Source organism: Magnolia sinica, chromosome 5 (genome assembly GCF_029962835.1).
Source record: "Magnolia sinica isolate HGM2019 chromosome 5, MsV1, whole genome shotgun sequence".
NCBI classification, from domain to species: domain Eukaryota; kingdom Viridiplantae; phylum Streptophyta; class Magnoliopsida; order Magnoliales; family Magnoliaceae; genus Magnolia; species Magnolia sinica.
The window spans coordinates 613,192-640,256 of record NC_080577.1 but is presented as its reverse complement, the minus strand read 5'-3'; the positions used below and the strand labels follow the sequence as shown (position 1 = coordinate 640,256).

Here is a 27,065-nt window from a genome sequence, read left to right as displayed (position 1 = left end):
ATGAAGATGAGGTTTCAGTGGTAGCCGTTTCCATTGACCCACTTGAGTTTTGGACCCAAAACTGATGGAGGGAGTATTAACACGGACATGTAACTGGGCCCACAGAGAGTCCGGGTAGGTAAGTCTAATGACCGTATACAGCTCTCTACGAACCGCCAGAGCGCGAGGCTTATTACTGGTCCTGGGTTCAAAGCCTTTTGGGCGTACCGAGAGGGTTCAATAGCTTTTGTAAGCTTTCGCACCACTCCCTGGAGAGTCTACGGGAGCTACCACGGATGGTCGGGAAGGGATGGAAGAATGAAAAAGAAAGAGAAAAAGAAAAAGCGTCAAAGAGAACGTCAAAATGGTTGTGAAGGACGTCAAAAGCAGGAGACGAGGGCCCTTCATCTTCAAAAACTCAAAAACCGACAAGGGGAGCCTTAAAAAGCGGGAAGCTCCTCTTCCTTCCAAATAACGACTCCGTACCACAAAATCTCATTTTCCGGCGATCGGAAAGTCGGAAAGCGAGGGTCCGTCTGCTTTACGGCGAATCTTTACGGGGGTTCGGGATCCGCGACAAACGGCGCCTATATATAGGCGAGAGAGTGAGAGTGTTTGCCATCTTCCACGGATAGGAATAACTGAAAACAAGTGAGAGAATCTTTCTACTCAAGTAAACGAGATATCGTGTCGGAATTTCAACAAAATCGATCGGTCTGGTCTCTCCCTCTAGATTCTGCCGATAATTATTGTCTTTGATTTCCAGATTTAATTTTTTGTACTTCATAACCGACTATCCAATTCCCTCTCAAAATCGGTTTGGAAACGAGAATCGTTCTTCTTTTTTTTCGGGTATCCGAATTACCAACTTCCCATCCATTTGATTGATTATCATTTCTTTTCTTTTTTTTTTTTTTTTAAATATACTGTATAAGTATCAAACATGTGTTTTTCCTATTGAAATTAGTTCAAGAAACCAAACTTTCGAATTCGTTGATGAACTTGAACCGGATCGTCTTCTGTTGAAATCAGTCTCATTAGCTCCTGAATCTCTTCCATTTCTAGTGAAAATCTCTGTTTGCTCGATTATTTCCTCTCTACCTGCTATATTACTATTCCTGGCCTGAAAATATTTACAAAAATGTTGTACTTTCTGTTATAATCTCTTTGGTCGGAATGAATTTCATCTCCATCAACCTTTCATTACCTACTTCGTCGGGGGGAGATTTTCTTTGTAAAATCTCTCATTCCTTCTTGAAACTGAGTCCAGAACTTCAAATAAGAAGAAATAAATAAATATTCATCTCCGCTGATCAATAAATGATTCTAGTCTGGTTTGTCTTTTAAATTAGGAGTTTTGTCTTTGTCTAAAGAAAAGAAGTTCTTTCTTTCTGAGATTTGGTTGGGTTCTTTGCATGTTAAGCATAGGGAGAGGGAGCGTGAAGTTTCGGAGGCAAGGTTTAAGGTTCCAAGACGTTGGAGGTGATGGATAAGCAAATTCTCATGTCGGCACTGGGTGTCGGGCTCGGTGTTGGTGTGGGGCTTGGCTTGGCTTCTGGGCAGGCAGTAAGCAAATGGACGACATCAAGTTCTTCCACAGGTGTGACCACTGAGCGAATTGAGCAGGAGCTGCTGCGACAGGTCATCGATGGTAGAGATAGCAGCGTCAAGTTCGATGAATTCCCATACTACCTCAGGTATGGGGAGGTTGCATTCTTATCTTGTCCATTCCCTTTGTCATCTATTATTGCATTCCTTTGGATGCATTAGTTTCTATAACATGTTTCTTTAAGCATCACGAGGGCTCCAGAATGGAAGAAGATGTTGTTTTCTGTGTAGATAATAGAAAATCCTATCTCTTCATTATTTTATATTTTTAATTATATATTACAATTATTTGGTTTGAGTTTCAAGGCTTATAGACAGATTGGTTATTTAATAATAGGTTGTGGTAACTTTCATGCGAATTTTTCTTTTGGGGTTTCTAAATCAATGGGTTTTGTCCTGCTTCTGCCTATCCTCTACTTATTATTTTTTTTTTTCAGGGGGGATTTCTCCCTTTGAATTGATTCTCTGGTGTTGCTTCTTTGACTCTGATTCGCATTGTAGATATTTCCATCTTCTCATTTTTTTTGTTGAGTGGTGTTTTTTTATTTTTGTTGTTGTTGGTCCTTTTAGGTTTCCAACTACGAGGTGAGATAAATGATTTGCCACCCGGCTCTGTTCTAGTGTAGAAAATCTGGAATTTAATCCCTGATCTTAATCTTCCTTTTGGTGATCATCATATGTCACTCTTGGCTTGCTAAACTTGACTAGATACTAATTGAAATGATTAAAGAAAAGGAAAGAAGCATTCCAAATTTACTGGAACACCAGAGAGGGGTCTTAGATTGTCCCTAGTGGTAAATGATTGTTATTTCAATGTTAATGTCGTGGGTTAGATCCAAGTCCCCAACTCACTTAACTCCAGAAGAGGAAGAATAATCAAGCAATCAGTTTGGTTTTGGAGGACAGATCATGTTTAAACAGCAGTTATTCTATATTTTGTCTGCATCTGCCAATAAGCACAATTTGCTCTGCTTCAAAAGGGAAGATCACAAGGGTTGTGTTCAAACAGTCCATAACTTGTACTTTCTTCATTCACGCTGATGAGAATCTTATAAATGATATATGCATCCTCATATTCTCTTCTATCATCTGATTAAAATAGTATAAATCCTCTAGTTGTTTGTTGTTTGTTGATCAAAATTAAGTAGTTGAATTGTAATTGGTTAATTTTTATGTAAAAGTCAAGAACCATCTCCATGATCAAGATATGACAAACCATGGATGAAATGAAGGTGAATTAAATCCAGTTGTTCTCTTGTAAGTATCAGCAACATTGAATGAAAAATTATATGATTAATAACATACTTTTGCGGTAAATTTATACAAAGGAAGAAGAAGAAGAAGAAGAAAATCCAATAGTTTGATGGATCCAGTCATAGTGAAAATAAAGTTTCGGGGAGTTACTACGTGTAGGAAATGATCAAACTGCAAAGTGGATGATGTAGAAAATAGACTGTCATAGGGTGAGAACACAAAACCTTCTAACCCTTGAGAGTGAAAGGCATCATATCTGTGTGTCATCTGATTGTAGGAGATGAGCAATGCTGTTCTTTGATATGTTAGAGCACATGCACACAAACTGGTTGAATATGCAATAGTCTATCACCAAATAATCTTCTTAGATTGATGTCGGACGGTCTAATCCAACCCTAAATGAGCATGTTATTTGAAAAGGGGCAGATTCATGCAATCTTAAAAAACAAATAAATATCAGCCTGCTTTATACATCATAAACACAAGAAAGAAATAAGGTTAATATAGCATTGATTAGGGCCATCCATCACAAACATGAAGTATTGAATCTTAAAATCTGAATTTAGTTGGATCCGGCGAAAGATAGAACTTTCGTCTTGCAATAGGTCCGTCTAACGATCCAATTGGATTTTCTAATCCAGAAAAATGAGAATTTCCTGGATTGGGAAATCTGGAAAATTTAGAAAAGAATTGGTGGTTCTTTAAATTGAGATTTAGGTGATGGGTTTTATGTGGGGATGAAAATTTTTTGAGATCTAATGATTTAGATAAAAAGAAACAAGATTTGGCTTCTAGATCTAAAGATTTTAGGAGAAAAGGAAGAGAATGGGGTTAAAGAAAAGATTACCTTGAGAAAAGAGAGAAGAAGAAAGAAGTAGGGGATGAAAAATCGTTTACCTACGCCACACGCCCTCTTCCAATCACTAGAAGTCGAAGACGAAATCGTCAGAAGCAAAAAGCTCTTTTTTTTTCCATAAACATCACATAACTTGCTATGGGTTTAGGGCAACCCTTATAAATTAGTAATTACATGAAATTACCAAAATACCCCTACTAAAAAAAGTTTCAAAAAAAAAGAAGAAATTCACACAAAATTGCGTACAAACTATCTCAAAACTTAATTAATTCAAATGTTCATAAACTAAATGTAAATTTAAGATGCCCGATGGGCTCCGATGATAGTACCGTGAAGGTGGGCCGTGACGATCCAACAGTCCGATCACACCCTCCTCGCGATCTAATGGTCCAAATGTCTCTTCTAAGCAACTTACACATGTCACGAACACATGTGTAAGGTCTTCAACCTCTAGAGACCCGACCCGTATCTGTCATCTAACCATATTGACACGGGGAACGCACGCCTCCTGTGTTGATATACTTTGAATGGCCTGGTGTCCGCATCATAGACTCTCTTGGCATCTATAGTATACCCTCATAACATTTCAGGGACTTCCAAACATGTCCTTCACTAGGGATAGAAGAGCATATGCTGGCAGTTTTCTTGTTAGCTTTTTAGTATGAGCTATACCTTCCGAAAGTTCATGCAGTATATATCTCTTTAATTTTCTTTTTCCAGATTGTATTGAATTCTGATAACTCTGTCATAGTTTTAAAAATATTGTCTGATACCAAGTTGATTTGATATCGGCTCTAGACAAGATGATAACAACCCATTAAGTAGTTAGAACTCATTCTGACTCAGCCGAGTTGCACAATGTGCTGTATCAGCACTATGCATAGTGCAACTCATCCATATCAGCACCATGCATAGTGTGAATCATCAAAATTGGTGGTATGACTCATCCGCATTGGTGACATGCAGTGTTACTTGTCCTTATCACCAATATGAGTTGTCATCATTGACTGAGTCATACAGATCATGTAAAGTAAAATTTGGTAGTGACTTGGTGCAACTCCTCCTATTTGCACGATTATTGGTACACAACCCTGACCGTGGAAAAGACCAAGTCGGGCACCATACCAGAATTTTAATCCATGATCCTTGTGCTGTTGATAATTATGGCAGTGAGCAGACACGGGTGTTATTGACAAGTGCAGCATATGTTCATTTGAAGCAAGCTGAATTTTCTAAGTATACTAGAAATCTCTCTCCTGCAAGTCAGGCAATTTTGCTCTCAGGTCCTGCTGGTATGTTATCTGGGAAAAATCCCCTAATGGGTTTGGCTTGTGAGTCATTCATGTTTATACTATTTTATGATCAAAGCTAACTGTGAATTTTCAATTTTGAAGAGCTTTACCAGCAAATGCTTGCGAAAGCTTTGGCCCATTATTTCGAAGCCAAGTTGCTATTGCTAGATGTAACCGACTTTTCACTAAAGGTAAGAGTTACCACTGTTGCTTTGCTGTTCAGAAAAGAAAGCTACCATTGTTGTTTTCCTTGGTTTCGACCTGTTTATCATGCTAATGTTTTCCACTGTGTTCTGTTACAGATGCAGTGCAAATATGGAAGTCCCAATAAAGAATCAGTAAGAATTCACTATGTGGTTTCTTGTGTTGTTTATGAAATTCTCTCTTGTCAATCAAAACACTGCTGATGGTCAACTTTATCTTGCTTCATTCTGAATTCCAATTTACTCATGACTTTTCATGTGAATGCATATACATTTTCTATTTGTGCTGTGATTGCATAAAACTTTTATGTTATTCATTTCCTTCAGTTACTTAATTTTTTATCATGTAATATTATGCTTTTATTTGAGGGACGAATTTACCTGCCATGTTCAAGAAGAGTACAATTTTTTCACTCATAAAGTTGCAATTCCTTTTTCTTTCTCTTTTTTCTATTTGTTGCAGTCGTTCAAGAGGTCCATCTCTGAGGCTGCAATGGAGCAGATGTCTAATTTATTTGGATCATTTTCAATGCTTCCATCAAGAGAGGAACCCAGAGGTATTAAAGAAAGAACAGTTTCTTCTTCTGCAACAACATTTGGGTTCGGCAATATCTTATGGCTGGTGAATAATGTTTTTTAGAGATATCTTTATTAAAAATTCAAAGCTGGTATCCATATTAATGAAACCTTTTATTGTCCTTTGTCATATGTTATTTAGTACACACATCTAGTATTGTTTTCATTTGTCTGCTGTTATAGTTTCTGTGAATGCCTAATAGGGTCATGGTGTATTCTGAGAATTCTTCCAAAAAGCCACATAACCTGTGAATGGGTGCACTTGAAAATTCTAAATCATAGAATGATTAGGGATAGCTGTTCTAATTTTAAAAAAAATATCTTTATTTCTTGCGGTTTCAATCAGATACATATACAATTTTAAGATAATGATCTAAAATATCTCCTTTCCTTTGGAATCCTCTCTTTTAAGTACTTCTGTTTTGAATCTGCATTCTTGAATTTTCAGAAAATGATTAGAACAAATTTAAACACAAATCAGCGGTCATGATGAGTTTTCTACTTAGTGGCAACTAAATTCCTGGTTCTTTTGGTGCCCATATATAAAAATCTATGAATGGGATTATTGACCTTCTTAGTATTTAATGCGGGGGCATTTTCACACCGGGCTCGAGTGGGGTGGCTTTGACCAAAAAATGAGGCTGATCCAAAGCTCAAGTGGACCACACCATAGGATTTAGGGAATCAAGCACCTGTTGTTAAAAACTTCTTGGGGGCACTGTTTCCTTTGTTATGAGCCACTTGAGTGTGGGATTTGCCTCATTTTTTGGCTCATGCCTCAAAATGTAATGCTAAAATGGATGGACGGCACATATACATCATACATCTCACGGTGGGGCCCACAAATTTAAACCAGTGTAATTTCCCATAAACAACATATATGTTCTTGAATGGGACATTTGACACTCATTGATGAGAATGTCACAACCAATATTTCATCATTTTGCCTTCATTTTAGGGCCTGTTTGATTTTCCAAATCCCATGTAAAGTAATAAGTACTTATCCACGTGGGATTTACATAGGATTTGGAAAATCAAACGGGCCCTAAAATGAAGGCAAAATGATGAAATATTGCTTGTGACATTCTCATCAATGAGTGTCAAATGTCTCATTCAAAAACATATATGCTGTTTATGGGAAATTACTTCTCTCTAGTAACGTCTTATGTTGGCTGCCCACAAGTGTTTATTTTGTTCAACCTATATTGTTGTAGATCTGATTAAGAGTTTTGATGCAGGGACATTAAGGAGGCAAAGCAGTGGTGTGGATATAAGGTCAAGGTATAGAACAATTGAGGTTTATGTTTGGGGTTTGCAAGACTAGGGCTTAAGTTACCTATAGCTTCTTGCCTTTGAATCGTTTTTTCTCCATGTGGTTGCAGGGGATCTGAATCTCCTAATAATGCTCCAAAGCTTCGTAGAAATGCTTCTGCTGCAGCTGAAATCAGTAACCTTGCTTCACAATGCTCTCCTGTCAATCCAGGTTTCTAGCCTAATAATTTTTCTTTCTTTAAGTAAGAAAGTGATAAAACTATAATTTGCTACCTTAATGACGATAAAAGTGGGTTGATTGTCATAGTTAATCGAGTCTAAGTAGCAATAAAAGTGGGTTGATTGTCATCGTTAATCAAGTCTAAGTAACAGTAAAAGTGGGTTGATTGTCATAGTTAATCAAGTCTAAGTTCCAACTTAGTGGCGATCTTAAAGATGATTTTAGAGATATAAATGTTGAATTTGATTAGATTGCCTTTTGTATGAAAATGTTTTGCACTTTGTAACAATGCTTCCAAGTCAGATTAAGGCCTTGCTTTCACATTTACTTTGCCTTTTATTAACCCCTAGTAGGTATATTCATGATCGGCAATAGAGCTAGCAGCATTTCATGAGTTTAGAGTTTAATTATTTCATTAACATCATTCCCTATAAAACAGAATAATGATCTTATGGAATTAGATGGTTTCATTGGGATGGTCAAAACTACTAGGTGTGTTAGGGAAAAACCATCTCTTAAATACCTGTTAGTATATGCTTCCGAATGTTGATTGCCATTTATTACTAATTACCATTTTCAAGCATATACTTCTGAATGCCTTTTTTTCTATGTCATTTTATTTTTCCGTAAAACATTGAAGTGTCTTGACATCCTTCTCTCCAGAAGTACCAATATTATTCTTCTTCAACTATTTCCACTTCCACTTTTTTTCGTTGTTTTCAACTATTCTTTGTAGGTTATTTCCTTATCTTTATTTTTTTAATTATCTTTCTTTATAAAAGAAACATTGTTTTTTATTGATCAGAAATCGCCATATGTGGAAAATTGTACATATTGTACTGCACACCAATATTTATGTTGTAACCACTCCCCTCTCTCTGGCTTGCTCTCTCCCATCTCCCCACAGTGTTGTTTTTAATATGAACTTTCCCGAGTTTAAGGTTAGTAACAACAGGATCCTAAAGTTGGCAATCCATTCTAGGCATTCTTCAGACTAGCAAATCCTGAACTGCAAAAGAACCCCTCTTTCACACATCAGTATCTCCTATCTTCGTATTTGCATTCCCAGCTATGTCAGACTTGCTCCTGTAGGAATAAGAGAAAGAGGACACTGCGCTCTCTTGTATGGGGAGGAACTTGAGATAAAGGATGATAAAACTGCTGTATGTCTAATAACTGGCTAATAAATTGGTTAAAATATTTAGTCATGCTGAAAAACATGCTATGTCTATAGCTTGAAAATGACCCATCCTTCTGATTTCAGTTCCTCTCAAGCGCACCAGCAGCTGGTCTTTTGATGAGAAACTTCTTATACAGTCACTTTACAAGGTAGTACCTTTTCTTGTGTGGTAGGTTGTAACAATCATAATGCATCCTTAGGACATTGTAATTATGTCTTGGAGTATTATAAGACTAAATGGGTAGTTTGATTCAAGATGTTAGAAACTATTTATGTAGCTTCCAGATTGTGTTTAAGTAGATTTCTAGGAGTCGTTGACGGGTGCATATCAACGTTGGCTTCACTCTGCAGGTTCTGGTCTCAGTATCAAAAACCAATCCCTTTATCCTCTACCTCAGGGATGTTGAAAAACTCCTCCTTAGGTCCCAAAGGGCATATACCTTGTTCCAGAAAATGTTGAAGAAATTATCGGGGCCAGTATTGATACTTGGTTCAAGGATGTTGGATCCGGGTAATGATTATGGAGAGGTGGATGAGAAGCTCAGCCTTCTATTCCCTTACAACATAGAGATCAAGCCACCAGAGGATGAGACTCACCTTGTCAGCTGGAAATCCCAACTGGAAGAAGACATGAAAATGATTCAGTTTCAGGATAACAGAAACCACATCACTGAGGTACTTGCAGCAAACGATCTTGACTGTGACGATCTGGGTTCAATCTGCCTTGCAGATACAATGGTACTCGGTAATTACATAGAAGAGATTGTGGTATCAGCAATTTCTTATCACCTGATGAATAACAAGGACCCTGAGTACAGAAATGGAAATCTTGTCATTTCATCTAAGAGGTCAGATTATATCTGTTATTAGGGTTTTGATTAGCTTTTTTTTTTTTTTTCTCCTGTTTAATCATTCTCTTATGATATCATCAATGGAACAGTTTGTCCCATGGATTGAGCATATTCCAGGAAGGTAAGCTTGGTGGCAAAGACACTCTAAAGCTGGAAGCAAATGCTGAAGCTGGAAAGGTTTGTTTAACTTCTGGACAGACAGCATAGTGGAAGAAAGTTTGGGAATACTGATACTTTCATTCTGTTTTTCTTTCATGTATTTTAGGAGGCTGAAGAGGAAGATGCTACTGCTGGTGCGAAGTCTGACGCAAAGACTGAGGGTTCGATGCCTGAGAATAAAAGTGAAGCAGAGAAATCAGTTCCAGTGGTGAAGAAGGATGGCGAAAATTCATCTCCTTCAACAAAAACACCTGTAAGTTCAATTTCCTCAATATCATGTTCGTATTTGAAAATTTGGAGATCAAGGTTCACTTCTGCTCTCTTTAGAAAGATAAAGACTGTTTCTTTGCTGCAAAGATTAATTCGTTGAATGTTGATTATCTGGACTACAGGAAGTGGCTCCTGATAATGAGTTTGAGAAGCGCATTAGACCTGAGGTCATCCCAGCTAGTGAAATTGCAGTTACATTTGCTGATATAGGTGCCTTGGATGACATTAAAGAATCACTTCAGGAACTGGTCATGCTTCCCCTTCGGAGGCCTGATCTCTTTAAAGGAGGACTCCTAAAGCCTTGCAGAGGAATATTATTGTTTGGACCACCTGGTACTGGAAAAACAATGATGGCAAAGGCCATCGCCAAAGAAGCTGGAGCAAGTTTCATCAATGTCTCCATGTCCACCATCACGTCAAAATGGTTTGGGGAAGATGAGAAAAACGTTAGGGCTTTGTTTACCCTAGCAGCCAAGGTTTCTCCAACCATCATCTTCGTAGACGAGGTTGATAGCATGCTTGGGCAACGGACTAGAGTTGGGGAGCATGAGGCCATGCGGAAGATTAAAAATGAGTTCATGACTCATTGGGATGGGCTCTTGACAAAACCTGGAGAACGGATCCTTGTCCTTGCTGCAACAAACAGGCCATTTGACCTTGATGAAGCAATTATCAGGCGGTTCGAGCGCAGGTATGTATGAGCATTCATGTGACACTTGATGTCATGTTTGCCAATTCTAATGTTTTCATCAATGAACAGGATCATGGTCGGCCTTCCATCAGTGGAGAGTAGAGAACAGATCTTGAGAACGCTTTTGTTGAAAGAAAAGATTGAAGAAGGACTTGACTTTCAGGAGCTTGCAGTTATGACGGAAGGATATAGTGGAAGTGATCTCAAGGTCCGTTTGTTTCTTAAGTGCATTCCCTAATTTCTAATTGCCTTGCTTTTAACTCTGGGCAATTGTTGAAAGCAGAACTTGTGTACAACGGCGGCATATCGGCCTGTTAGGGAGCTAATACAGAAAGAAAGACTAAAGGATTTGGTAAGGGTTTGCATCATGTCCATTTTATCCCTGTATTTCAAAAATTGCTGCTTGACAATTTGCTATAATCTCACAGAGATACCTTTTAATCACAGGAGAGGAAGCAGAACACTGAGGAAGGACAGAATACAGAAGGGGATTCAGATACTAGAGAAGCAGATAAGGAGGAAACATTAATTGACCTAAGGCCATTAAACATGGAGGATATGAGACAGGCAAAGAACCAAGTGAGTCTCCAATTTTCGCCATGGATGGCAGTTTTAAAAACTCAACAAGGTGAAAGTTGAGGCCATTAAACGTGTTATAATCTCTGATTGAAAGTGCTTACGATTTTAATGACTTGTGCTCCATGGTTTGGAAACCCAGTGTTTAGATCCTTCATTGGCTGTGACCATGGATATTCAAATGGAAAGTAGTTCCAAAATCTCTAAAGAGTCGATTGGAAAATTTTCCATCTTGAGCTTTCATGTTAGAGTAAGGAGGTATCTCCTCTCTGAAATTTGATCTTGTGCTTCCTTTCTGGCAATATGATTCCATGGGTTTGCAGTTATTCATTTCTCTGCTGCCATGTTACTTCTGCAGTTTTGCAGTTACCTCAGCAAGATGCCTTATTGAGACACTTCTTGTAAATATTCTCTTTCTTGATCTAGATACCTGCTAGTTTAGCTGGTTCTGCCAAACATTGTGCGATCTCCCACCACCTCAGAAACCATGGATCTAAACTAAGCATTATGTTGGGTCCAATTCACCATTGCATGCCAGGAGAGTCTGACTAATGGAATCTGCCTATCAAGAACAGAAAATCTTCCATCTCTCACTATGAAAATTCCAGGATCTTCTTCCTTTTCTTTCTTTTTTTTTTTTTTTTCTTTTTTTTTTTTCTGGCATCTTTTAGATTCTCAATGTTTCCATTCCTGTGCTTTCCTGACTCTTAATGGCACTATGTCACTTCATCTGATTAAGTGAACTAATTAGAAAGATTAAGTTTTTAATCCATCAGTTTCATTAGGAATGTGATAGATTGGAAATGGACATTCAGATGAACTATGGTCTTTTACTAAAACCAGAAACTTTCTACGTTGCAGGTTGCTGCCAGTTTTGCTTCTGAGGGTTCTATCATGGGTGAGCTGAAGCAATGGAATGATTTGTATGGGGAAGGAGGCTCAAGGAAGAAGCAGCAGTTAACATACTTCCTTTAGTGCAGAGGATTGCTCTCACCATTCCATTCATTAGTCCCATTCTCCATGCAAGAGAGCGGAAATTCAAGGGAAAACATGCACTTGTCTGAAACTGTTGGATGTTTCTAGTTTGGACGTCATCCGATTCGTGGAATGAAAGCACCTAATGAAGACACTCAGTTAGAGTCCTTGCAATCTCAGGAAGCACAAAATCCATATGTAATATTTTCCATCTAATATATTTGGTATGTGTGTATCATGCTTGTGTTTTGCGCGTGCCATCAAACGAATAAGTCCCAGGAACTTGCTACTGCTACAAGCATCATGTATCTTTGTTCTTTAGGCTTTCCCTGAAAGCTGACCATTTTTGGTTTCTTTCTTATTTTTGGAGTATCATCTCAGAAGCCTAATTGCATTTAGTTTACTAAACTACAAGGTGGCCATGTGCACTTTGATTAGTAGCATACACTGTTGATCTGAGTAGAAAATGTGGTGTACCTGGATCCATGGGTTACCACAGCCTACCTGTGCCAATCTAAGTGCATGTGAGCACCTTTTTTCCTAACATTCATATGTTAAGATTAAGATCTTTCACAAATCAAATAATGTGAGCAAAATAAAGAAAAAATATATATATTTTTTCTTGTCAATTCTAGTTTCTTCCAGACTGTTGTCCTAGAGCTGACAACACACTGCACACCATATCTACCATCTTCACTGAGGCTTTCACCAACTAAGTCTCACTTTTATTTTTTTTGTTAGCTTGTTAGTACACCCCACTGTCAGTTCACACTTCACTCTTAGCCACCCCAACTGGGGAATTGATACCAAGACCTCAGTGTTGAAACGAGGTATCTTTCACTCAGTCTACCACTTAAGCTATCCAAACCACATGCATATTTTCAGATTCTGCTACATGATTTCTTGGGGACTGGGCATTGGTTTTGGTGTATCTTACGGCCACCACATAAACCAGGTCATGTCACCCTGTATGGGGCCAACACAGGACTGATGTAGCTTCGTCATTCACGGTTTCAGATGATACTTTTTAAACTTGGGCAATGCATGCACATGTCACCAGTTTCAGTCCATGTTCAAAATGCCCATTAAAACCTTGAGGTTTTCTTGAGTAGATGATTAAATTGCATTATAGCAAAATACCGGAAATTCCATCATTAATTTTACCTGGCAAAAATAGGGAAATGAAAATTTAATCCCGTGGAATTCCGTTGACATTATGTCAGCATGATCGAAGATACATCTCACCACGGGAGCAATTTTGCTGGTATCCCAGGCCAGAACCAGCGATGTGGGTGGTACCCTGACTATGGGGCCCACCTCAATGTGTGCATTGTATATCTATGTCATTCATCCGTTGACAACGGAGGCCCCACACGCCTGATAACCTCTCCTTCCTAAACGCCTGATACGTCAAATCGGTAGAAAGTTGAACAATTTACATATTTACCCAAACACAAGCATTAGTTAGTCAAAATACACTGACAACCAATGTCAGCGTAATGGGCATTCTTACTTGCATACATGTTACCGCGCGGCAACTGGTAATCCAAACAGGCACTAAGATCCGTGGGACTCCATCAGTTGGATTTGGGCCTTTTACAATCATAAAAACCGTTTAATTCCATGCTCTCTTTTGATGTGGTTATCTAAAAAAAATATATGAAGTTGAATACAAACGGTTTGCGGCGACGGTTCATGTTTAAAGCAAAAGAGCTGATTTATTATTAAACCTTGACAAAAGAAAATGAGGGCGCAGCAGAAATTCTTAATTTCTCAGAATACAGAAGCACCGACCACCAGAAGAATGGGCGCGGATTAGGTACTACCCACAGGCGGAGGCTCCAAGGGCCACTGAGGGGCCACCCTGATGTATGATTTTTATCCAAACCATCCATCCATTTTTCAATATCTTTTTAAATTATGACACAAAAAAATGGAGAATATTCACTGCTCAAATCGACCACACAGTGGGGATTAAATTCCTACCATTGAAAAATTCTTGGAGACCACGGAAGTTTTGGATCAAGATGATATTTGTTTTTTTCAATTCAACCAGGTGTATATAACCATATCAATAGGTTAGATGGCAAATAAAAAACATAATAGACCGTAAGAAGGCTTCAATGGTTGGCATCCTTGGCAAGCCAGACGAGGTGGGTGTAAGCATCAAGGATTAAGTGGACAATATCATAGGGATAAAATGCCCATTGTTGAAAACTGCCCGTGGGTAACAGAGGTTTTGAATCAAGTTAATATTTGTGTTCCCTTTTTCCAGGTGTAAGTGCATGACAAATAATCGTCATGGTGGGTCCTAGGAAGGTTTCAATGAGGGTGTACTGACAAGTTAACGAAAAAGAAAAAAAAAAAGAAAAAGAACTTTCAATGGCAAGCTTCATTTGCACTGTTGCTTCCTATCATGTGGTCCACTTGAGCCTCAAATCTGCCTTATTTTAGGGCTTTTGCCTTAAATTGATGTGGAAAAATGGATGGATAGTGTGAATAAAATGCACACATAACATAATGGTCCGTCTCAAGTAGACAACATTATAAAAAACTGTGTTAATTGAAATAACACCGTTAAAAACTTCACAGGGGCCACAAAAGTTTTGGATTAAGCTGATATTCGTGTTTGCCCTTAAAATAGCTCTATATTACCTAATCAGAAGGTTGGATGGAAAATAAACATTAAAGTAATCTAAGGAAGTTTTTAATAGTAGGCGCTCATTCACCACTATTTCCTATGGTGTGGCCTCCGTAAGATTTGGATTTGTTTTATTTATTTATTTATTTATTATATCCTAAAATTTGCTGGTAAAATTAGCAAAATGGACGGACGGCGTGGATAAAATAGGGTGGACAGCTGTTAGGAAATGGCATGGATTGGTGGGGCTTGTTCCGTTCAGTGAGCAGTTGAGATGGTTTCTATAGGTGCAATTTTGTGCGCCCGATGACACATAAAAGATGGCACCCTAAATGGGTCGGGTCGGGTCGGGTCGGGTTAACCCGATCAAATGATATCCTTACGGCTGCGAAGTGCATCAGAACCCCTGGGTTGGCGAGGGAAACCTATATATTTCTACAACGAAAGTGGAAATGGAATCGGCAGAGAGAAAGAGAGAGAGAAGGTAATGGAGATGGAATCGGCAGAGAGAAAGAGAGAGAGAGTGTGATGGAGTGTTCATTGTTGTCTTCTTCTGTATGATCGTGGAATGGCGTTGTCGTTGGAGAGATACGAGAAATTAGGGTTGAGAGAATCAATGTGTCGGGTGTACGATTACACATCGGCCTGCAAAGAGCTTAGCTTCATTTTGAGAGGAGCTTACAGTAAAGTCCCCAAAAATCTACAGTCTATCATGTTTCAAGACACCCTCACCGCTTTTCGCCTCCTTCCCAAGTACGTTTCTATCATTCCTCTCAAATTCCTCCTCTCTCGGTTTTTTTTTTTTCTTTTCTTTTCTTTTATCTTGTCGGTCCTTGTCAAAATACATTCTGCTATACAGGTTTCTCCTTTTGCCCTATAAGATATTTGTACCTCTCATATCATTAGAATGGTGAATTTAGTTATGTCGGTAGCTTAGAGATTCAATCCTATATTTCGTTTTTTGCCCTCTCTCTCTCTCTCTCTCTCTCTCTCTCTCTCTCTCTCTCTCTCTCTCTCTCTCTCTCTCTTTGTTTTTTGTTTTTTGTTTTGTTTGTTTATATGTAGTCTTGATTGCATTAAAGTATGTGTTAGTTGTTGCATGTTCCTGAGGATTCCATTTGGGTATCTAATGTGGCTTTTTTTTAAAATAAAATAAAATAAAAATAATAATAATAAAAATTAAATTTGAATATTTGCAGATTTTGCTTTCATTGCTCTGATTAGAATTACATTGCCGTTGATCGTATGTAATTGGGGACCTTTTCTGTGCATGCAGGATATTCCATCTTGCACATGAGTTTCACATTTTTGCAACGAAATATTTGTGGGTTTTTATAACACTAAATTTAGGGTTTTTATTTTATGTTTGTGGGTTTTAATAAGATTAAACTGAGGATAGTAACAGAAATGTGATCTTTGCATTTAGTCATCTCTATGGTATAGTCACAAATACCATTGCAGAAATAACCGCTGTTATAGATGGAGTGAAGCCATGTTATTCCATTGGGTTATCTAATGCAGAATTGAGAGTGATTCAAGGAGTGTTTTTGATGGGATAATGGCAAGTGATTCACTAACGTGGTTGGGGTGATATTCGTGGGTGGAGCTCATAATCAATTTGTCAGCTATCCGTCACAAGTTGAGGCATATATGCCGGGAGAGTAATTAGGTGGCGGATGGTTTGTCAAAAAGAGGGAGTGCTCATACAGATAATGAGAGGCATAAAGGATCTTCCAAAAGAAATCAGAGGATGTATACTTTAGATAAATTTCGGGTGGGAGACATTAGAGTTTGATGATTTGGGTATAGGTTGATGTATATTTGGTGGAGGTAAAATTTTCTGTCATGTCAATAAATTTTTTGGTACCAAAAAAATAAAAATAAAATAAAATAAAATAAATCACTTGGCTTCCATTTGCCTTCTAGAAGCTAATTGCTGAAGATCAAATACAGTTCATTTTTTGGCACTCACCTCTCACATGTGACAATTTGCCTCATATGTGTGGGAGATCTTGGCCACTCATCTTATGGGCCGCTTTGTGTATATGCCTGATTGAAAATCAGGTTGATCTGATCATCTGATGGTTGATACATGTACAAAAGGAATGGACAGCTGATGGAAATTTCCCAATGGTCCACATTCAGTGTACATGTGCCACCTGATGAATACATTGGCTTATCTTTTAGACAAGGCATCTACACAGTGTGTTCCTCCTGACGAGCATCTTGATTCTTCCGTTGCATACTTGTATTAAACATCTATGAGTATACTTGTCAGACCTCCAATTTGTCCATAAGTCCCTGACAGGCAGCATGCTGCATGCTATGTTGCCTCCCATTGAATGTCACAAGGAATTCCTGCAAGACTATTCTTTCTTTTCAATGATATCATTCTTACCAAGAAGAAGATGAAACCACAATGGAGTGGAAGAGAGAACGTGTAAATTTTATTTATCAAGAAGAACACCAGCACAATGGATGTTCCAACCCTTCTACACTTGCTTTTTCTCTACACTTCACCAAAGAGTGCTCAACCCACCACACGAGCACCTGCCCAAGCCTTTTCACATATGCATAGAATAGATTTCCAAACCTCACATGATCCCAACCCCATCACAAGGCAAACCTAACAGGCCATTATTCCCTCACTGGTATAAGAGAGATCTCATAAAGATCATATTAGATCATAGACTCTAATATGACTTGTTAACCAAAAAAAAAATAAAAATACCTAGATCCATGGCTCAATGGCAGACTGAGCGGAGATACCTCGTTTCAACACTTGAGGTCTTGGTATCGATCCCTAGCGGGGGTGGCTAACATGGAGTGTGTGTACTGACATGGCTGTATACTGACAAGCTAACTCAAAAAAAAAAAAATATAAAAAAATAAAAAATAATAAAAAATAAAAAAAATAAAAATACCGAAAAGAAAAATCAAATAAATTAAAACCGCACCTAAGCAACTTACTTAAAAAATTAAGATTACCAATACGCCTCAACGTATTGATGTTGAACATTAATGCAAGGGCGTTTTCACACTAGGCTTGAGTGAGGTGGGCGGCCTGTGTGAGGCGTGTGGCTCGTGTGAGGCAGGATCCATGTGAAGTGGGGACCACGAGGAGGGTTCGGCTAAGGGCCTAACCTGGGCTATGAGATAAAGGGATTAATTCGCTACGCTCTATCAATTTGAGCTTTTAGAGCAAGTGGTTAGTTGTCTTGCGTCAAAAGTGGTATCAGAGTGGGAGGTCGTGTGTTCGACACTCCTCACCGGGGGTGATTAATGCATGAGCATATTCACACTGCGCTCGAGTGAGGCAGGACCCATGTAAAGTGGGGCCCACGACGGGGAGTACGGTGGCTCATGTGAGGTGGGGTCCATGTGAAGTGGAGCCCACATGAAGTGGGGCCCACGAGGGGGTTCGGCCAAGGGCCTAACTTGGGCTATGAGATAAATGGGTTAATTCACCATGCTTTATCAGTTTGAGCTTTTAGAGCAAGTGATTGGTTGTCTTGCGTCAAACATGTATCGAGTTGCCACGTGTGAGAGACAAGTGCGAAGTAAGTGTGCTCATTCATGCATATAAACATTCCTCTTTCTTCCATATTCTCTTTCAACCGTGTTGAGGTGCTTTGTGGAAATGATTGTGTTAGGATGTAGGTTTCAAAAAGGATTTGTAGTGTTTAGTAGATTAACTATGCTGCATGTCGAAGAATATGGTTTCTGACTTTGGAAATGGTTGCTGAAACAATACAGTGTGCATACAAGCCGTGGAGTTTCAGCTGCTAACCTCCTTCTCCAAGCAGCTGAAGTCGCATTGCCTAAACAGAAAAGGGGGTTGGCTGTTACAGAGTTCAAGCATGCTGTAGTTGCTCAGAAGAGACATTTGAAAACCCAACAAGCTGAAGGAGGTAATAGTATGCTTTCTAGATAAGAATATCTTGGATTACATCCATTAAGGCTTCTGCATATGATTATTGTTGCCTACAACATTGGATATCTTGAATGACACAGCAGTTGTTCTCCATGAAATAAGCATCTGATCATATCATCACTGTTGCATTAACTGTATATCATATTTTCAATCATGTCAATCCGATAGTGACAATAAGAAATTACTTCATCAAGTAATACGTTTGAGGAATTGACACTTTTAAGCATTGAAGTTGCTCGTATGAGTTTTGGAGTTAAAAGGAGTGCCTGGATTAAATCTTGTGTCTCCTCTATGAAGTTTTTGGTTTCTTTAAAGCCTCCTGGGGCCTTAGGCAAGGTGATCCCCTATCCCCTTCCTTTTTATCCTCATCTCAAAGGCTCTCAGTTGCCTGCTCATTAGGGATCAGGAGTTGGGTCCTTTCCAGGGATTCAAGCTGGAGCATTTTCCTTCTTTTGTACACTTTTAGCTGCCTGCTTATTCAGTTTTCCTTGGGAATATGTTTCGAGGGAGATGTTTCATCTGGCTTGGTTCTTCCTCTGGCAGAATGTACTTACTGTTATTACTAACACAGTGTTTTATCTCTTTCACCTTTCAGGTTCAGAGCAGCTGCCCCAAGATGTTCTTGCTCATATCTTCAGTTTTCTCGATATGCGTACTTTGGTTGCTGTTGGATTAGTGTGCTGGTATTCCTTTCATCTTATGCAACAAGAGAATTTTTAGAAAAATTCTACAAATTGTGTTGCTATGAATTGATGAGTAAATAATGATAAATAATAATAATAATAATACTAACAACATACTAATGCTGGGGCATTTTCACACCAGACTTGAGTGGGGTAGCCTGTGGGATGCGGGGACACACTCAATGTGGGTAGCCCGTGTGAAACGGAACCCATGTGAAGTGAGGCCCACGAGAAGATTCGGCCGAGGTCCTAACACATGCGATGTGGGGCCTGGGTTATGAGATAAAAGGATTGATTCGCAACTCTTTATCAGTTCAAGCTTTTAGAGCAAGTGATTAATTATCCTGCATTAAAGTTATATCAGAGCAGAAAATCTCGTGTTTAAGACTCCTCACCGGGAGTGATTAATGCAGGGGCATTTTCACACCTGGCTCGAGTAGGGTAGCCTATGGGATATGAGGACACACTCAGGGTAGGTGGCCCGAGTGAAGCGGAACCCATGTGAAGTGGGGCCCACGATGAGATTCGGCCAAGGTCCTAACCCATGCGATGTGGGGCCTAGGTTATGAGATAAAGGAATTGATTCACCACTCTCTATCAATTCAAGCTTTTAGAGCAAGTGGTTAATTGTCCTGCATCAAAGTGGTATCAGAGTGGGAAGTCTCGTGTTCGAGACTCCTCATCGGGGGTGATTAATGTGGGGCTATTTTCTCTCGTGTTCAAGACTCCTCACCGGGGGTGATTAATGCAGGGGCATTTTCACACCAGGCTCGAGTGGGGTAGCCTGTGGGATGTGGGGACACACTCGGGGTGGGTGGCCTGTGTGAAGCGAAACCTATGTGAAGTAGGGCCCACAAGGAGGTTCGGCCAAGGTCTTAACCCATGCAATGTGGGGCCTGGGCTATGAGATAAAGGGATTGATTCGCCACTCTCTATTAGTTCGAGCTTTTAGAGTAAGTGGTTAATTGTCCTGCATCATGTATCTTTCAAAATTACCATGAACCATGTCATGTTATCAGGCTTTCTATGATACTCGTGTATTATTCCTCGTCTATGGTGACAACACACTCATCCATGTCCAAACTATCCACTGTCATATATTTTATGACTATGCACATTTTCTTCTGTTGATTATTAACTAGTTCGTTGTTCTCTGAAAAGGTCATGGAATTCGGCGGCGAGTGATAACAAGCTTTGGCAGTCACAATATGCTCTCTTTTTTGGCAAATCCGATATATGTTGTGAGAATGAGGAGCAGATTGGTAAACTGAGTGAAGACCAGTATCAAAAGAAAGAAGACATGGATCCAGTAATGCATCTTGACTGGAGAGAGACTTTTAAAAGAACATATATAGGTATGCTTCTTAAGGACCACCCTATAAGATCATCATTGGGTGGGGTTCATTCCTCTACTTGTCAACCCCACAGATGAAAAGCAAAAAATGATCATGACTAAGTGCCTGCCCCTCGTCTTCTTCTTCTTTTCTAGAAAGCTGTGTTTAGCCCTTCTTTCCACTTTTGCTGGGCATCATGTTGCCTTTTCTATTCTCCTTTCTCTTTCTTGCTTTATTTTCTTTCGGTTATTATTACTATTACTTCTTATCTGTGATTGGTGCAATTTGGATTTATTCTCTTGAAAAGGCTTAAAGTAATCCCATGCTCAGTGATTTTTTTTTAAAAATTTTTGGTCTCCCTAGCCAATTTAATAGTGCACTAACCTTTATATTTATTATCATGCTGGGATGTATCCGCTTCTTCAGGCAAGTCATCATGGAGATCTACATCAAATAGGGGATATTGTTGCTGTTGCAAATCAATAATTTGGCTCAGCAATATGAAGTGTACCAGCTTACACCACACAGATGAAAAGCAGCAACAGAAAATTAAGCCTGTATCACCTCAGCAGGTAAGACATCCATAGTTTCTTCTAGGACTCATGGTTTCTATTTTTCTTGCCTGCTTCTTGCCCTGTTAAGTGATATGCTCTTCTCCCAATGGCGTGTTATGCTGTTGGATTAAGGCCCCGTTTGTTAAATTTGAAATCTAAAGACCGAATCTGAAATCTGAAGTCAAAAAACTTGTTTGGTAATTATGGCTGAAGTCTGAAAATTAAGTACTGAATTTGAAACAATCTGTTTGTTAACAAACATCTGAAATGTCTGAAATATGTTAATTTGACACATTTGCCCCTATCTATCTCCTGTTTGGAAATGCTTTACATTATAAAGAAATTATTTTTTATTAAATGAAAATAAAATTATTCTATTTAATTCAAATAAACTATAAAGTACTTAATAGAAAATTAAAATATCATTATTCATAAAAACAGACAAAAATTAATGATTTGCATGTATAAGTGTGGCGGCAATTTCTTCTCGCATATTGGACATAATAGTTTGTTCAAAGTTTCAATATAGTCCTTCTACTTCAGGCATATCATTCTCTGATTCGATATTCATCTCCGAAAGAACATTTTCATCATTGTATTGTTGGAAGAGTAGATCAGAGATGGATTCTTTTCTGATGTAGTTGTGTAGTGTCATGCATGCAATAACTATGTCTCTTTGATCTCCTTAAAACCATTCGTACAACTTAGAGCTCAATGAGCGTCAACGCAAGGTAGATTTCTCACAAAAGTCAGGGTAGGCCCCATATAGGCTTCCAACGCAGGAACTTCCTACGAAAGGCTTTCCCACGGAATCCATGGGCTGGTGTATCACACGGAAAACGGATTGGCTACTCCCGCTGCCACCAGCCGCTGATGGTCAGTGCTCTGTGGGCTCCACCATGATGTATGTGTTTCATCCATGCTGTCCATATATTTTTTCAGATCATTTTATAGTTTGAGACAAAAAATGAGGTATATCCCAATCTCAAGTGGACCACATTACAGGAAACAGTGTTGAATGAGCTTTGTCCATTGAAAACCTTTTGGGGCCATAAAAGTTTTGGATCAAGTTGATTTTTGTTTTTTCACTTCATCTGGGCATGTATGACCTAATCAACATATTGGATGTCAAATAAACAATACAGTGGGCCCTAGGAGGATTCTAATGGTGGATATCCAGTCACTATTGTTTTCCTGTGGTGTGGTCAACCTGAGATTTATATCCCTCTTATTTTTGGGATAGAGACATAAAATGATATGTAAAAATGGATGAACGGAATGGATGAAACACATACATCATGGGGACCACCACCCATCGGGCTGGTGGCAGGGGAGTATCCAATGTAGATACGTGTCGTGCTAAGAAGAGCGGACGCGAATTTCTTGTGAAAGCCTTTCGCAGGTAGTTCCTGTCGCTGGGAACTTAGGTGGGACCCACCATAATGTTTGTCAAGAATCCACTCCGTCCATCCGTTTTGTGAGCTAATTTTAGGAGATTAGACTAAAATTGAACAGGATCCAAGACTCAAGTGGACTGTACTAAAGGAAAATGTATTTAGGGAAATTCCTACCGTTGAAACCTCCCTGGTTCAACAATGATGTTTACATGCTATCCATACTGTTAATAACGTCATTCCTACTGGGATGAATTGAAAACACAAATATTAGCATGATTCAAAACTTCTGTGGCCCCACGAATATTTCAACTGTGGACCTTTAATTATCACATTTTCGGCCCACTTAAGGATTGGATATGGTCCATCTTTGGCCTCATGTCCTAAAATGAACTCACAAAAAGGATGGACGGTGAGAATTTCTCACAAACATCCCAGTGGGCCCCACCTGCGTTCCCAGCACAGGAACTTCTTGCGAAAGGCTTTCGCAGGAAATCCGCGTCCAAGACAAGCACCGATGCTCCTCGAGGTCGAGTTGTACGAATGGTTCAAAGAGATCAAAGTTACATGGGCCCTACGATAATGTATTTATTATATCCACACTGTTCATCAAATTTTCGAGATCATTTTAGAGCATTATCCAAAAAATGAATCATATCCAAAACTCAAATGGACCACACCAAAAATAGCAGCAGGATAATGATTTTCACCGTTAAAAAATTCGCAAGGCCCACTATAACGTTTATTTTCCATCTAATCTATTCATAAGGTCAAAAATATCTGGATGAAGAGGAAAAACAAATTTCATATTGATCGGAAACTTCTGTGACCCCAAAAGGGTTTCAATGGTAGATGTTCATTCCCCCACTGCTTTTTGTAGTGTGGTCCAGTTTATCTTTAGATCTGTCTTATTTTTCGGCTCAAGCCTTACGACGAGCTCGCAAAATGGATGGACGGTATGGATATAACAAATACGTTATGATGGGACCTACAAAACTTGTTGACGTCAATAAACCAGCCAATCCGCTTCCCAATCCGTCCCAGCCCATCCGCTTCAAATGCGGATTACATCCTACCTCGGCCTGGACGGATTATCGTCCGGGCAGGGCTCTGTGGGGCCCACCATGATGTAAGTATTTTATCTAAGCCGTTCATCGTTTTTCTCATATTATTTTAATATATGATATGAAAGATGAAGCAGATCTATAACTTCAATGAGCCACACCAAAGGATGCTGCAGTGATTATGACATCCACCGTTGAAACCTTTCTAAGGGCCTTTGTGATGTTTTTTTATACCATCCAACCTATTCATTAGGTCATGTAGACGTGGATGAAGTGAAAACACAAATATCAGCTTGATCCGAAAGTTCTCCAGCTCCCAAGAAGCTTTTAACTGTGGACGTTCAATCCCCACCTTGTGGTCCAATTAATCCTTCGACCCGCTTGTTTTATTGGCTCACACCTTAAATGATTTGAAAAAGTTGATGGACGGTATGGATCAAACACATAAATCATGGTGGGGCATAAAGAAGTTTCACAGGTTAAAGGTTGATTTTGTATTGCGCAAACAATTTAAAAGAAAAAATTGCCCTAGTAACTTGAAAAGGGGTAATTTTGGAAGAAAAAATTTTTGTTTAATAAAAAATCAGGGAGCGCATTCTGCGTTCACCATTAAGCTAGACTCCTATCACAGAAAGACTCCAGTGAAAAACCACTTAGCACTTTCCTTCTTCTGCGTTAACAATGCATTAACAAACACCACTAAACACGGAATATTTTCCCAATTCCACGTTAAGTACAAAAATTCAGCGTTAACAAACACGCCCTAAGTATCAATGACAGTCCATGGGTTTTATGATATATATCGTAGTTTGGAATATTTGATTAAATGCTTCGGTTTGCACAATGGCTTTCTACTGATACCCTGCATATCTAAATATGTGTATGAATTCAATGTGCCCAGCAATCACAGACCACAGTTTTCCTGATCAGTACTGCTGTTGCCCTCTGGTTGGAATTATTTCTCACCATTGAGAGACAGTTAGCATGAATCTGTAAGCATTTCAGAATTCAAAATTTTGAAGAGTCCATCTTGAAGTGCAAGTTAAATTCGCACTCACCATACTTGAATCATGGAGATATGTGCGCATTGACCTCATTGCATCTGAGTGGATGCTTCCTTTGAGAAATCTTGTTGTTGTTTCCATGGGAACTGTGCCTTGCTAACCATGGAAACGTGTTTCGCAAAACATGGCAAAGATGTTCTTGGAACAGGAACTAATTTTTGTCTGCATCCGTTAATAGTGTTCACAAGCCAACAACAAAAAGAAAAAAGGCAAGCCTCTGGGGTCACCTGGTAACAGTGCATCAAATTGCTTGATGGAAAGAAGGTACACTGATAGACAAGGCATGTATGACACGACAAGAACGATGGCCATGTTGACATATTTCAGAAGAGGAATGCTAGTATGCATCATGCGACTGAATATAACTTCTATGTAGTAGGCTCACGGTGAACGTGGCAAGCACGTGGTGATTGGAACTGTTGTTCTGGTTGGCCATCATGTGGATAAGCCTTCATCCCAAAAAATTAAGTGCACTGGACTGATGTAGCCATCCAATATGACCTTCAAAAGGAACACTTAGAGCAGTGGTCCACATTGAACCATTAAAACTCACAGCTGGATAGTCAGAGTCCTCCAATCACCGCGATTTTTTGGTCTATAGCCAGCCCATCTACTTAGTCTACCAGATCAATCACAGCATGTTTGCCACCCGGCCTGATTTTTTTTTCTTTTTATTTTTTCTTTTTCTTTTTTGAAAGATGAATCAATTTATTAGGCAGAGCTGAAACAGAAAACAGAAGAGAAACAAACAAAACAAAACAAAATCTGACGGAAAAAGAAAAGAGAAAGGGGAAAAAACCTAAACAAAGAAAACCCAGCCTGATGAATACTAGCATTCCTCGATCATCTTACCAGATTAATCACCTCATGTTTGAGCCAGTAGAAGCACTAACTTAGAAGCTTGGTGACTGGTGGTTATTATATTATTTTGCTGGAGGAATTTGCACTGACCCCAGGGTGGGATTCTTCTGGCTTGACATCGAATTTTGGCATCCACACTTTACCACATCTACTAGAATTGTATGCATGATTGTTGCCAGTCTGTCCTCAGGTTGTGGAGTATCTTCTGGGTGAGTCTCTGTTGACAGCTTCTTCTTCAGATAGTGATAGTGATTCCGACAGGGCATCATTTTCAGAGCGGCGGTTACCCAAGTTGTGGGCTTACCCAAGACACATTGGCAGTTACCAAGCTCACCGTAGACACATTAGCAACATCAAGAAGCCCTTGATATGAAGGTACGTTCATTCATTTGAATTTCATTTCAGGTATTTGCCTGTCATATGATGTAAGGGGATCATTTGTGGCTAAATTGCAGGTTTATGGTGCTATCCTTTGTAAATCTTCCTTTCAGAAGAAAGAAAAGAAATGAAAAAGGGATGCAGTGCAAAGAAAAACATGGGTCACTTGCAGATGGCGAAATGGTCCTCAGGTTTGGTTATGAGGTTTTCAGTCAGCAGAAGAAGAGAAACACGTTATTGTGAGTGATGAATTGGCAAACTTGTGGTAAATATGACTATAAAGAAATGTGCTAGCTCGTGTTACATTCCACCCGGGCTTCTACAAAGGTTTCAGGCTTTGTTTGGCCCCCAATGAAATGTGAGAAACATTGTAATGCTTTTTATTTGTTGGGATAATCTTCCTTTATTTTACTTGAAGATCCCATGCTCCCATGGGTTGAGATTTGTGTATTTGGTGTGCAATGCCAGAAAGCTCCTCATTATGAGCTCCTATAGAAATTTGACAGGTGGCACGATGGTCCATTATCTGTTCCATTCATCTGGTGGGTGCTAGCAAGCTTCGACCAAGAAGTTTAAAAAAGAAAACAAGAGGGAAAAAAAAAAGTGAATGGACAGTTGAAAAAGAACATTAACAATAATCAGCGTTGAACAGAAAAAGGTTTGCATGCAGTTTGTTTCTTGATAGTTGCCTAATAAACTGCACTTGGAAATTGAAAATCACCTCGTATGTCAAACAAGGAACTTATGCAAGATTGAAGCTGCTCGGAAAGCAATTCCCACTGTATATCTCATGTCTCAACCAGTAGGGATTGCCAAATAAAACATAGCAATCTTCCAGCACTGAGGGAGTTCCTCCAGGCAAACGATTTTTTGAGAGATTGAGAACGGACAAAGTGAAAGTGTTTATCTTGCACAGGGAAAAGGGATAATTCCATTTATAAGGTTTTGCCAGAAAGAAGTAAATGCGACAGCTGAGGCATCATTACAACAATGTTCAGGAGAATGGGCCCTGGTAACAAATTCAAGGAGAGATCCAATACGTCTGCTTTAAATGGGCAAAGTGGGTAACGGCTTCAATGCAGATGGAACTCAAATAAACATATGCATTCCCTGAAAAGTTCCATGAATTTGGCATGGTGCCATTGATCTAGTTGTGAGAGAGATATACGTAGGAAACATCAATGGGGCACGTTTAT

At 39.1% G+C, this 27,065-nt stretch overlaps 2 protein-coding genes across 7 annotated transcripts; both read left to right on the top strand.

The window, feature by feature from the left end:
* Positions 1–259: 259 nt before the first annotated feature.
* Positions 260–12,323, top strand: LOC131245038 (uncharacterized). Of its 4 annotated transcripts, none has more exons than XR_009170758.1 (17): positions 260–693; positions 1,403–1,676; positions 4,868–4,989; positions 5,092–5,180; positions 5,292–5,327; positions 5,656–5,749; positions 7,007–7,049; positions 7,151–7,251; positions 8,525–8,589; positions 8,792–9,288; positions 9,381–9,468; positions 9,557–9,703; positions 9,843–10,411; positions 10,481–10,619; positions 10,695–10,763; positions 10,840–10,990; positions 11,849–12,323. XR_009170758.1 is itself a non-coding variant. In XM_058244212.1 (17 exons), exons 2-17 carry the CDS (start codon positions 1,465–1,467, stop codon positions 11,960–11,962), a joined length of 2,517 nt encoding a protein of 838 aa, XP_058100195.1. In that variant the 5' UTR covers positions 260–630; positions 1,403–1,464; the 3' UTR covers positions 11,963–12,323. The 4 variants fall into 4 exon arrangements, 3 of the variants coding, with proteins under 3 accessions (XP_058100195.1, XP_058100194.1, XP_058100193.1); XM_058244212.1 differs by having other exon boundaries at positions 260–630; positions 10,859–10,990; XM_058244211.1 differs by having other exon boundaries at positions 1,408–1,676; positions 10,859–10,990.
* Positions 12,324–14,963: 2,640 nt separating this feature from the next.
* Positions 14,964–26,319, top strand: LOC131245037 (F-box protein At5g52880). 3 transcript variants are annotated; one of them, XM_058244208.1, is made up of 7 exons: positions 14,970–15,356; positions 18,360–18,514; positions 19,133–19,220; positions 20,382–20,575; positions 20,981–21,126; positions 25,682–25,866; positions 25,922–26,319. In XM_058244208.1, the coding sequence occupies exons 1-6, from the start codon at positions 15,172–15,174 to the stop codon at positions 25,862–25,864; spliced, it is 951 nt and encodes a 316-aa protein (XP_058100191.1). In that variant the 5' UTR covers positions 14,970–15,171; the 3' UTR covers positions 25,865–25,866; positions 25,922–26,319. The 3 variants fall into 3 exon arrangements, with proteins under 3 accessions (XP_058100192.1, XP_058100191.1, XP_058100190.1); XM_058244207.1 differs by having other exon boundaries at positions 14,972–15,356; positions 25,947–26,319; XM_058244209.1 differs by lacking the exons at positions 25,682–25,866; positions 25,922–26,319 and adding an exon at positions 24,468–25,674 and having other exon boundaries at positions 14,964–15,356.
* The last annotated feature ends 746 nt before the right edge of the window (positions 26,320–27,065 follow it).